This window comes from Lepisma saccharinum, chromosome 1 (assembly GCF_977018435.1).
Source record: "Lepisma saccharinum chromosome 1, izLepSacc3.1, whole genome shotgun sequence".
Lineage (NCBI taxonomy): Eukaryota > Metazoa > Arthropoda > Insecta > Zygentoma > Lepismatidae > Lepisma > Lepisma saccharinum.
In genome coordinates this window covers 146,525,202-146,538,846 of record NC_139229.1, presented here as the reverse complement: position 1 = coordinate 146,538,846, position 13,645 = coordinate 146,525,202, and the positions used below count along the sequence as shown (strand labels likewise).

The 13,645-nt window shown below is 36.1% G+C and overlaps 1 protein-coding gene across 9 annotated transcripts in view; it reads left to right on the top strand.

Moving 5' to 3' along the window:
- Positions 1-13,645, top strand: part of Ih (hyperpolarization activated cyclic nucleotide gated potassium channel Ih) — a 773,850-nt gene that overhangs the window by 726,763 nt on the left and 33,442 nt on the right. For 6 of the 9 annotated variants that reach the window (XM_083140018.1, XM_083140010.1, XM_083140004.1 and 3 more), the window contains exon 6: positions 8,173-8,274. The exons of the other annotated variants lie outside the window; for them this stretch is intronic. In XM_083140018.1, coding sequence (XP_082996144.1) covers positions 8,173-8,274 — 102 coding nt within the window. The remainder of the gene's footprint in view (positions 1-8,172; positions 8,275-13,645) is intronic. 9 annotated transcript variants of the gene reach the window in all.

Below are 13,645 nucleotides of genomic sequence, written 5' to 3'. Positions count from 1 at the left end.
TTGTTGTGCTTTTAATATTGTATATTCAAAGTAGTATCCTTTTGAATCAGTTCACCGCTGGAAATGGTTGGAAAGGTCATCCGCCGGAATCTTCGTCAGAAACTGTGTCGTAAGCTTTTGTATGTCTTCAATTAAACCACGACGTTCTCCTTTCATGGCCAACTTCAATTTTAGAAACAGCCAAATCAGGAGAATAGGGTGGATAGCCAAGCGCAACGACAACTTTTTGGCCAAAAATTCGCTCCACTTTGAGGACTTTTTGGTCGTCTGAAACCAAGTGAGGAACAAAGTGCGCGCACGCCTTTCGCTTTTTATTATCTTCCGTTAATATGTGATGGACAGTGGTTGTGTGGATGCCAGTGATCTCTTCAACTGTGTCTGACAGAGACACGGCGATCGGTTTAGAAAATTTCGGCAACTTTCCGCACGCTGCCTTCAATTCCAGTTGTTCTTGATGTGCCAGGCCGTGGATCGTCTTCAATGCTCTCCCTGCCAACACGAAATGTTGCTGAAAATGTTATTTCGGATCATAGCTTCACTACTATACACAGTTCGAATCATTTCAAACGTTTCAGTTGCACTTTTTTCCAGATTTAAAACAACATTTAATGTTAGCGTGCAAGGCATTTTTACAGAAGTACGAAACATGCTGTTACATTTCATGTCAGAACTCATTATCTAGGTACTCGTAGTTACAAGCCTTGTGCTAAACGCTGAAATAAACAATTGTACGGTAAATGATACAATTTCTTTACGACCTAGCAGAGCCGTTATTAACGATAGTACATAACATAATACATTAATATCAAGAAGACAGCGTAAGTTTCATAACACAAATGACAGAGGAATAAGGATACGATTGTGATTATGATGATCTTACAGGGTCTTTACATATTTTTCCTGCTTTTCAGGATATAACTCAATAGAACATCAGTATTTCAGGTTTAGAAACTAATATCTGTAACTTTTCAGATTTCTGGAATTGATCTGACTTGTTTATAGGCTTCGCGCACACACTATGACCCAGCATCCCCTCCCCTCTACCAACCTAGGCCCAGCTCTGATTGTCATATCTTATAATCTTTCAAATACACGCTGCTTCTTAATCCTTATTGAAACAGAATAAATGTGTAAATAATATTATGTTTTGACACCTCGAATAATCATCATAGAAATATGAATGACCAGGTAAGTCACACAAGATATACTTTCAAGATATCATTTCCCCTACCTGAAATACGAACCATACGTATATAAATTCACGAAACTCATATGTCCTAAGCATTATAAATAACATTCTTGTAAAATTTCGTTCAATTAGCATTGTCGAAAACGTCCTTCTTTGGGAAACAATGTTCCCACTCCCTTAATCATTGTTCTACTTTGCAGGTGTTAGTTTCGCCTGGCGATTTCTCCTTTTCTGGAGGTAAACGGCAGCCGAGCACAACAAAAGGAAAAACAAAGTGAATATGTATTTCACTTATGAATTGTTCTAATTGTTCCTATGAATGGTTCTTAACTTTCGTTTTTTTATAGCACGATTGATGAAATGGCGACTCTGAAGAGTTTTTATGCTCTCTTGCATGTGTTCTTCGCATGTGTACTCTTCAAGAGTCAAAATGCTGAGTACTACAATATATATTAATATTACACGAATCCTACACGTGAATCAACTAATTATCTACATACATGACAAAGCATAATCACACTTCTCACTAGAATTGATATAATTAATTCCATTGTGATTGTTTTTGTAATTAAGATTCCAGTAGTTAACGAGTTTTCACTTTTTTAATTCTCTTCACTTGCTTGCATATTCTTTTACTCCTATCCATACTTTTAGTGATGCATGAACTCATGTTTCAATAAATTCATTAGCATGAAATGCATACTTTAAAGAGTTCTTGAAAACTTTCTGAAATTCATATTGTACAAATATCTTTTCTCCAATATTTTTCTCAATTACTTATATTTCATATTTAAATTCACTTCTTGTTTGAAGGTAAGACGTTTAAACTGTACATCTAGCTTATCAATTGAACGACTCAGATTACACTTCAGTTGATTTTCATCTTTAAATATTTTTTCAATGTTTCGCATTTGATTTTCAACTTCTATATGCTTGTTATTCTTATATCATTAATCTCTTGCATTCCTTTAACATTTAATATCGAATTTCATACGTAAGAATATTTTTGTTTGTATCATGGGAGAAATTTTATTCATCAACCTTTATGACTTTCCACTTACACGCAGTGCATATGTGATGAAAAAATTCTTAACGTATCGTACTTTGTGATGTCACATGTCTATAGCAATGGTACTTCTCCATGAAATATAATTATGTAGAATTTATTTTAGCTAAGGAAATTAGAATCACTTTTTATATTACTGGTGTTATGTTGACTTATTAATCTCGTACAATATGTAGACATATCTGCTCATATTTAAAGATGCAATACGAAATAATACCATTGTAAAGGTAGACACATTGGTCAGTTGGACTTCAACACTAGTTATGATCAGATTTCGTTTTTGGAACGGTGATGGAGGCACACAGGATTGTTAACGTTCGGGATAGATTGGAAGATGTAGCTTTCTGAAGTTGGTACTATGAGCATGCTACCTTTTACGTTGCCGTGGCGTCGACTTTATGTGACATAAAATACAATCTATTTGCCAGAAATGGAAACCAGTCTTTAGAAATCAATGACTAAAATTGCATTCAAGGTGTTAATTTCATATTAGAACTATGTCTTAATGACGTTCTACACTGGACTGTTAGCAGATGACTTCTCTCATCAACACATTACTTTCAATAAAGTTGATAGGCTACCAGTCGTTTCAGAAAGACATTTCACGGATAACTTTTCGGAATTTCTGTTGAAAATATTCTTACTCAAATGTGGCATAGTTCACGTGAAATTGTAATTGATGTGAATTTCAGAGTTTTGTGTCTATATAAGTTAGAATATAAGATGCCACCACCTTAATCTCGACTACAGACTTCACATTTAACATTCACTGATTTAGAAAGCAAGGAAATTGCCTGATATTCTTTCGTTTCTATAGATTGTGTTCTAAATTTCAGAAAATTTGCTCCTGGCAAGTGTCGTTTCTTGTTCCAAAACTATTAGTAAACTATGAAACTGGCCAGTAACTGGCTACTCTAATCTAGATCACTATAGTTCTTGCTCAACTATCAATGTTTATCCTCTAGAATCATATTTACAATAGTTTCTTTCAGAATGCTTTTCAGTCTACGTAGATATTAAAAATTAATTTACAGCACTGTTTTGAAACAAAATTGTCATTTTCAATCATGTTGGTTTATATATACATGAAATAATCCTATTTAGGTACCTGTTTGATCTCGGGAGAACACCTCTCACTCGTTTATTTAGTCATTTTTAACATTTGTACTTACCTATTGTAACATTGTTTAAGGTGGGATTTTGCTTTTCTCGCGGAAATATTTTCAATTTCTCACATTACGAGTATTTATTGTTCTTCCTTCTTTCGCTTCCGTAAGACACAATATGGCGGGCACAGCTTGGCGCGTCGTGGATCATCAGTGGGTATGCAGTGTTTCCAACCTTCGTAACCGAAAAATACCTGAATAGCCCCACAAACCATTGACAGATAGCCCCAGAAACCATTTACGGATAGCCTCCTCACGAACCATTTCCGGCAAGGTTAGGTTAGGTTCGGTTGGGTTAGGCAAGCATAGTTAAAATTTTGTTCGTAAAACAATGCTATACAGCTTTAAAGAAAATTAACTTTAACTCCTTGCAAAACAACGTAATGGTTGGAAACACTGACGGGGGTTACGTCATCAAACGTACGGAACAGCCGGTCGACGTAGAGGAAGAACGGCAATTGTGCGTCGGAGATATACCCTGTATTTCTCTTCGAAAATACATGATTCAACGATGAAAGAAAATACCTCCACGACCTTTGAAAATGCTACAGAAACTCATTTCCGTAAGAAGTTTCTCCAGTAAAATTGAAGAAATCCGTTCTCCCGAGATCAAACAGTTACCCCTATTTATTATACAACAAACTGTTCTCACATTCTCTTCCAAGCATCAATTTTTTTTGGAAAATCAAATGTAAACAACAAGCACCTGCTGCATGTAGCTATTGTGAGACAAGAGAAGTACATTTTTCAATTATCACGAGAATATTTTATAGGTATATACTTTTCCACACTTCGTAGAAAATTGTTTATAATCGCAAAGAATAGTACAAGGCACTCCTTCCTTACACTTCAACAGATGAAACACACAAGAATCCTATTTCTTTTTTAAAACGTCGTTAAACTCACGATCGCCGCCATCTTGTTTGCATGTACTACATTGTTTACTCACAGCCAGGCATCACTTCTAAAACTTAACAGAGGCTTTCTTATAATGTTAATACTCTTGTTTACGTAGAATTTCCACAGTTCGAAGGTCTCGCATCAACACTCAATTAGTAACCAAATTCAACAAATTTGGTTGCTCAAATGATGATATAGCTATAGTTTGCCTTTACAATTCTCTCTTTTTTGGCAACGTGATCAGACCTAACTCTTTCTATGGCTCCTCGTTGGTTCTGCACGTTCTAGACGCAAATCCCGTCCGTGGAATGGGTGTTGCTCCACTGTGTTTGTCTCTTTGTGTTTCATCTAATCACTGTTTATCCTCACCGTCGCAATTAACCAACAAATGCTATTACAGATCTTTCCATGGAATAGCTTTTATTTCTTTTCACGCAGAAGCAACTACCTTAGTTCTTGCTTGACTATATATCTGTGCATCCATATGTATCAGCACTTGATCAACGTCATCTTGTTAACTACGAATTACTAACAGCCCCTGATGCTTATCGTCATCAATTCCCCACAAAATAGGTTGGCGTTCTTACACCTTGAAATTTCACTTTAATTTGATGTGTTGTATTTTCATTCCTACTGACTTTTGACTATATATTCATTATTTGCAAAAGAATGTAATGAATGCAATTTTAAAACACCTAGGAAAACAAATTTTATAGTGTTGAATATTTAGAACAACGACAAAACTGAGACATTATATCCTCTCCTCCAGTATAGGTTAGATATCTGTCATGGTTCAAAGTGTTTGACTAGCTATACAAAGCAGTTACTTTGCTCCTAGATGGATTTGCTAACATAGTGTGAGCATGCAAATATTATCTTTATACACGGCATCTAGTTGGCAGGCACCCATTTTTTTTAAAATAATGTCTCCAAAACGAATCATCATATGTCTATCCGGTTTTGTCACACTATCACGGTCAACTTCACAAGTTTCTCTTCGTAAACCTCTATCATGCGCAGCCGGGCACACATGCGCACATTGACCCTAGGTTACAGTGTTCAGTGACAAACACTACGCCTTAAGGCAGCAAATTGAACTGTTTACACTGAAGACATGCAGCCTACCCCAATGTGAAAGTTCACATTTATTTCTGCAGATTTACAATAAGTAGCTCCTCAACAGAAAGTCGTTCTGAGTTAAACTTGACTTTGTTCAATTCCTATGGGAATCCTAAAAAGAAATAGTTAAGGAATGGTGATTCGTTTTTGAGAACGTGTCATCCGGAAACATTGTACATAGTGATATTATTATTTGAAAACTCGTTTATGTTGATTAGAGTACATTTTTTTTATTGTTAAAGTTATCTGTGGTATTATTTATGAGTACTAAATCTGATTTTCCAAATCTAACCTACATTTATAAGAACCGTGAAATTGAAACTGGTGAAGAGTAAAATTGCCTGGCGCATTTGAATTCCCAGTTTGAACTAAAATAAACGCAGTCATAATGAACTGATATATATTTTACATTAGAACACTCTCTTGAGGTACGCAAATAGTAAGTATTGAAATGGAATTTATTAGTCTTCATACTGAATCCTGAATTCAAATCAGTGAGTACAAGTTTTCTTCGGGGTCTCCATGAGCTGCAGGACATCAAATGTCTAGTGGACTGACAAAGTGGCATCGTACGACTTAACTTGTGGTTAAGTAGATTTTTATTTTTACACTCAGGTAATAATGAATTTTGTTCGTCGTCTCTCCAAAGCAATCACCACTTTATGTAAAATGCTTATACGTCATTTACTTAACAATTGTACTTACTATGCGCACTGTTACTCCTTCTTGACTGTGACCTTCTCCTATGTAAGTAACCCTTTCATGCGTTGTGTTCTGGATGCATGCTCCATGTGCATGATTTCTCAAAAATATTCATATATTTAAAATAACACACATTTAATATAGTACATTGTCTCACTATTTTTTTTAAAAAATGCATAGCTATTAGTTACAAATTGTATATATTTCATATGAATGCAGATCAATATGAATATGCAACAATTGATCATTCTAAGGTAGATTGGAAACTTGCAATTGCTTCTCAGCTATGATGCTTAAGCCTACAAAACAGATTTTAATTTTATTTCAGCATTTTTATAATCACGGTGTCTTAGTGTAATTTGTATTATGTGCAACTTTGAAGTATTTTTCTAAATTTCAAACATACATCGGTCGCTTATAAATTTATAAAGTTTTAACATTTGAAATAGCTTTTGTAAAATTTGCATGATACATGCTTGGAAACTGAACGGTCTTATGAATAGTGGTATCAGTTCTCGTTTGATTCATACAGCGAGGAACCTAGTCCGTAATGTTCTATTAGCATTTCACATGGCAATAAATGATCGAACATTCTAACAACTAAATACAATCATTAATCACTGTCGTGTAAGTTAGATGTGAAATACACTTACACAATAGTCTACAATGTACTTACCCAAAGGAGCATAAGTAACTAATACTATTCTGAAATGTGTATACTTCATCCCATTTGAGGCTTAGCCAATGGACAGAAAATAGGCAATCAAACATATGATTTGAATACAACATGAAATTCGAAATTAAAGTTACAAGAAATTGCTTAAAAATCATTTATCTTTCTGAACGAGGGTGATTGATAAGAAATTCAAATTATGCGAAATAATAGAATTAAACAGATACAACATTTTCAATACTTTTATTACAATAAAACCATAAGTTGACACTTTTCATAACTTTTTAAAAATTACTTAGTTTCTTTTAAAACTATTCGGGCTGTGTGAAATGCAGAGATGAGTAACAAAAATATATGCTCTACAACTTGTGCTTTATGCTTATATTGATAACAATAACTTATGTCAGATAAGTAATTTGGATCGCGTTATAGAATTACAACAGCATAGCTTCAATATATATTAATGAGGAACAATTATTTATTTTTAAAAATTAGACAAAGATTCCAATCGGTAGAATAGATTAGAATACGAAACTATAGGATCACTGTCCATTAATTTTTTTATAAGAGTATACTGACAAATATGCACGTCGCACATGGAAAAGTGATACATTTCCGAAGGAAGTTATTGTATAGTACTTAATGCATCAAAAATTTACAATAGTGTAAATTGCAAGTTATTATACGTGTTGTTATCGTTTATATAATAGTGATGCTACTTTAAGTCCTTGTTTTAGTGTGTAGAAAATGTAGTTCCTTGTGCCAAATATACACCTTCATGTTTGTTCACCTACCTAGTCAATCACAAGTTAGCACAAGTAGATTTTTTAAAAAAATATGCAGAAAAGTATATTCCCTGTAAATTAATGAATCACCATCACTTTTGTTATTAAAAATATTAAAATGCCATAATGTCCATTAAACTTTTACATAAATAGCATATTGAACTCTTTTTGCATGATCTTTACTATTAACAATTTGCTGTTAGTGTTTATTTGTGCTCTCAAAAACAATGTTTTGGCATGGAGTGTATTGTCCGAAAATCCAAGTTTTGCTTGGTGCCTGCCTGCACTCGGCATTCATCACCAACAATAGTGATTGTTGCAGTGCTTTTTATAAAAAGAAAGAAACCAGACTTACTTTAACTTAATTTCTTCATTTATAAAAAAAAATGTGTGCGTATAAATTTAGGACAAAAATCTTCCAAAATTTGATTTCTTTAAAGAAAAATCTACTTTTTTTTCCAAATTCAAGAGAAAGTAAAGACGCAAAAAGATGCCAAAAAACTACAAGTTTATGTGAGTCTGGTGTTCCCTTGCTCCATTTTCTATCTTTCTGTTTCCTGCTTTTTTTCTAGATCTTGCAGAACCTTCAAAAAAAGCGCACTGAAAGGAGAGGTCGCCACAGCGCAGATGAACTTAGCAAAAAGAAGTTCAGCAAAAGCAATCTCATTTTTAAGGTAAAAAAAAAGCAAGCCGCTAGAAAAGCAAAACTAAGCTGAACAGCATGGCGAGCTCTTGGCTTCATGCATGGCTCGGCGAAGCAGATACGTTTTGTTTGGTTCGACATTACTGCATGTCACACACCACAGTACACTTTTCACACTATTTGTAGGTCGTTGAGTTCTCTAGATGCGCTCCCTATAGTAGCATAAGTAATTATTTTTTAAAAAATTATTACTATTACAAAATCGTCCTGTGTATTTTCAAACTTTTGTTGCACACTTCTGAGAGCGATGCTTGCAGTAGTCCATTCCTCCGTTTGCATCTTTTACCTTCATCTTTCTTACTTTAAGGTAATTTTATTCTTTGTGAGGTTGTTCATAAGTTTACTCGCATGCTGCACACGTTTTCACTTATTCTCATGAAAATGCGCTGAATAAATGGTAAGTCGAAACTTTTGATATTGCGGCAAATCCCACACTGACATAATTCCAAAACTGGCAATTATGGACACTTTTAGTAAATTTTGCAGCTGTTTTGTTCCAGTGGTTAGCGTGACGCACTATAGCTTCGAATCCTTGGTAAGGCGCGGAAGTGTGTTTCTCTTACGATCTACTTGTCGTTATTATTCCTCATCGTCGCGATTAATCTAGAGAGTCGGAAAAGCGATACAAAATAACAGAAACAGAAGTAGTTGCTTCTTCATTGCCTACACACTTTGAGTACCCAGGAAAGGCTGTTGTACTTTAATGCCATCCATCTTAAATCGAAATTCACCGATGGCGTAGTGGTAACGTCGTCGCCTTATAATCAAGGTGGCTTCGATACCCGGTGGAGGCGCATAGTGGTTCGGATTCCAATTTAAACTGTACGTTCAGTCCCAATTATCCTATATGTGCATAAAGTAGACTTGAAAACAAAACTTCCATCAAACTTCTTTCCAGCTTGTGTTTCGATAATTCTAAACTTCTCCTGATTGTACCTTATTAGTGAAGTAATTCCGATCTTGTCGTCGAACTGAACTCTTTATTGACTCAAACACATTTAAGATGCTCTAAAGTAACTGAATAAGAAATGTAAGAGTGAAAAGAATTCCTAAATAGAGTATCATTACTCAAAAATGTACAACTATTCACAGTAATAGGTCTTTCATATTTCCGATTAAGACTCCTGAAAAAAAACAGCAATATCCGATTTCTGTTTATTTATTTCAATAAACACGTACACCCCCCTTCCCCGCCCAAGAAAAAATCGACAAAAACTGCTTCGTTTATTTCAGATATATACTCACTCGACTTTTAAGACAAATTTATCACACAGTTATTTATGACTACTGGTTATACAAGAGTGAATGCTTTATTTAAACTGATCGTGATTCGGAATAAATATTATGTACATTCTATAACAAACGAATTATTATATTTGGTGGCGTGACCTGTATATGACGGTAAGGAGTCATTGCTATATATGGTCTTTTTTTTCCTTATGGGGTCTGGCCAAAGGACGGGATATGACGTCACCAAATCCCCAGGCTGATTCTCTCTAAGTTAATTGCGACGATTAAATAGATCAGAAAATAAACAGATTGAAACGTCCCCGGACTCGAACCTAACGACACCTGGTTTCATAGTGGTCTACTCTAAACTAACCATTCTGTTAACCATGGGAAAAGGCAGGACAATAATTACCACAGATTGAACCTGATAGATAATATACGCCGAAAGACTTAAATATCAAAAAAAAATATCGTGCATTGCCTGTTATTATTAAATATACGAAAGCGGCGAGTTACTCAAAGAAAGTGTACACAGAAAGGTGGAATTCCAATACAATGCAGATAAAAAGGAGTTTCTTTTATGAAGTTTCTGGTTACCCTTTGCCAGGGTACCGTATAGATAACATACAGGATGGCCCAAAAAAAGGTAACTGAAATTATTAAGCAGTCTGTTACTTTTTTGGGCCACCCTGTATTACGCAAGAGAACCCAAAAAGAACTACAACGAATTCACGAACGTAAAACTTATGAACAACCTCGCAATCAGTGCCTACAATAGTTATACTCACATGGTTTCTTATCTAGTCTTTGGATCATTATTTAGAAGTATACAAGTATTTGCGGTTGGTAGGTTTAAAGAACGTAAACTTAACAGTATTTGTAGGTTCTGGTGTGGTGTGACAGTATCGTATTTAGGCGTAGTTCACAGTGTATGATTTCTTTCAGCAAACGAAGAGTCAAGGTAACTAGTGAACAAAAGAACAGCTATTATATTTCAGAATTGGATTGTTGTCGATTCTGCGTTGTTGATGATTCGTGTTTTACAGGGAAATACACTGTTTGGGAACTTATGGTTTATATGAGTTATTTTAGGAATTGTTTCTTCTTTCGGTTGACTTGGTTGAAATATTCACCAGGTTTTAGGAAAAGGGCTCGTATATTTAATGAAAGAGGATTACTACTATTACTTTGTGAAGTATTGAAATTATTCATGAATTGCATCGAGTTTCCAAAGCTATAGTTTCATAATGAGTATTGTACGTTCCATTTACCAGGATATCTTAGGGGTCCTGTATATTGCCCAGCGCCTTCCTTCCTTGCCAGACATTTCTATACCACCAGCCACGAAATAAGGCGGCAGAGCAGAAGCGCACTGTTGCCACATATGAAAAAGGGAAAGCGAGCGGGGGCCAAGATAGAATCGCTGGTTTCCGCACACGATGTGGCAACGTTCATCATGCAGCGTTGCCTAGTCAGTGACGACGCCAGAGGGGGGCAGGGGCGCCCCCACAGTCAGGGGACGACCCCCAATCAGACACTTCGCCCGCCCGTCCGCCACCCCAACTGAAGTTAATGAAATATCGAATAATGCGAGAGTTCATTTCTAAGAGTATGACGATTTTCACCTTTTCTAAGTGGTGTATTCTGCATGATATCACTTTTCCTGCTTATAATACCAACTTGAAAAGATATTAATTTGTTCTAGTATATACAATAGTGTGTTTGTTTGTGACTTTCGTTCAAGATTCGAGCACCGACCTGGCCATAGGTCATTTCTCATTCATTTATGTCCTGTAATCATCGCGATTAACCTAAGTTTTAACCAGTTTTAAGTACTGGAAAAAAGCGTTGAATGTGGATGGTTTTAAAACATCACGAACATTCTGAGGACCACAAAATATCATCTTTGGTACGGCCAAATTATTCTAATCGTGTGTCGTTAGTGACAACGCTATTTAGTAAAATACATTCAAAGGTGATTCAAGATTTGGTTGGTTGATTTGATGTTTTTAGTCCACTTTATGCACATTAAGGCTAATCGGAACTGGACCTACAGTTTAAAGTGCCTCCACCAGGTATCCAACCCGGGACCAAAAGGGATCCAAGAAAACCGACACTACATGTGAGTTGTTGTGGATGCATCGCGGTTTCTTACTATTCAAAATTCAGAAACATTTATGTAAAAAGTACTTAATTAGCACATATTTGGAATAAGTGACATTTCAGTGAAAATATTGGAACATTTCGCGGCCACCCTGTAAGTCAGCTACGGCGCCCCAGTGCGCCGCGGCGCACACTTTGGGATCCACTGGACGTCGAACCTCCTTCCAAAATAAAATAGACAGTTGTCATTCCTGATGTTTCCAACAAAAGAAAAAGTGCTATTTTTGTATCATACTTATTAGAAATGATCTAATGGTCAAGTATGGCCTTAAATGTAGCCTTTTATGTAAAATTCGGACATATATATGATACATATATACAGTGGCGGACCATGTGGTGTGATGGGGCCTAAAATATTAAAAGATAGAAAGCCAGATGAGTGAAAAGATGTTAAAATATGTATACGGATTAGCAAGAAAAAGTCAAATACCACATTTACGGTCACTCCATTTACAACACAAAATTCTCCTTGTCATCACTGTCTGTACGAGTGGAATCGAACACGAAGCCCCTTGAGTACAGGCAGTAGCGGGCAATTACATTTTGTAATGGAAAGGATGTGACCGTAAAGAGGGTATATGACTCATATTTTGGTTAATCAGTACACATTTGACCATCTTTACACGCATATCAACCTTCTTTGGGAATTTTAGGCCAGTATGGGCGTTTTCCCCATCGAAAACCTACCCCGGTCCGCCACTGTATACATTTATATGTCCAAAATCTACATTAGGACTGGATATCTCAACATTAGATTATTAACTTCCAACACTCCCACAATGAAACAGGAGAGGCGGGAAATCCACGATTTTACACAAACCTAATGTTCGAAATAAGCTTTAAATACCTTCGCATATTAGGACTAAGGCCCGTCTATTCTCCTCCGCAACATAATTTTATCTTCTTCCGTCGAATAATTGGCTCCGCAATTAACATACGCTGTTATGTACGGGACGCTCTTCAGTCACTCTATAGTACTTATTCTAACTCCTTGTAACAGCCGCACCGATGTGCCAACAGTGGAGATTCTGCCAACGCCTAATTTCGTGTCCCTGGTTGTACTTACCTGCATTTTGCTACACTGCCACTCGAGGTTGCCAGTTTAGTGATTTTGACCAAAAGAAACTGGTGTTTACATAAATGAGACTCTGTTCTTGGCGTTTTTCCCGATTGCAGTATTTTAGCAAGATATCAAATCCTCTTTAGGCAGGGCTCATTCAAGTTCATAGCATCTGTGGATTTAATCTCAAAGGTAGTCAACGGACCTACAATACTTAACGCGTGTTACTTGGCGTATAAAGGATGCCTTCAGTTATGCCTTCTGCGCAAGCGCTACAACAAATGAGTATTGTGTGGGCGGAGCTTTCTCCGATACGTCAGATGAGGACTCGCACCAAACGTGCACGAATTTTGCGAAAGTAATCTCCTGTCGATGTTGAAATCATATAAGCAGCACGAAACACTTCCTATCGTACATAAACATTCAATCTCAAGAGAGAGATGCACGTAGCTAGAGATCCGTCATTATGCAGAGTAAAAGAACGGAGGGCAGCTATTGCTATCACCTGTAGTAAGCACACCACGTGGCGGGAATTCAATCCAGCTATTTCTTCCTTGTATTAATGTTGTAATAGACCAGTTGTTTGTGATAAAGCTGGAGGAGAATGAGGTTGAAAATGAGCGCAGTTATGGTAGACGTAATTTAATCGCCGATTCAAAATAGTAGAGAGTATGAATATGAGAAGTCATGGAATCCTCATCCCTTTTAGATTTTCATTCTCAAGTTTCACATTTTAAAATTAATTTACATCTGGGAAATGAAAGGTATTATCTTCCGCTGTGAATATGTGTTCTACCTTCCATCTTAGTTTGTTCTTCATCAAGGATTTTAAGTACTTGAATTTCGCTGTTATGAGGGAAAGTTCAAACTGACGTGGCAGGTTTTTACT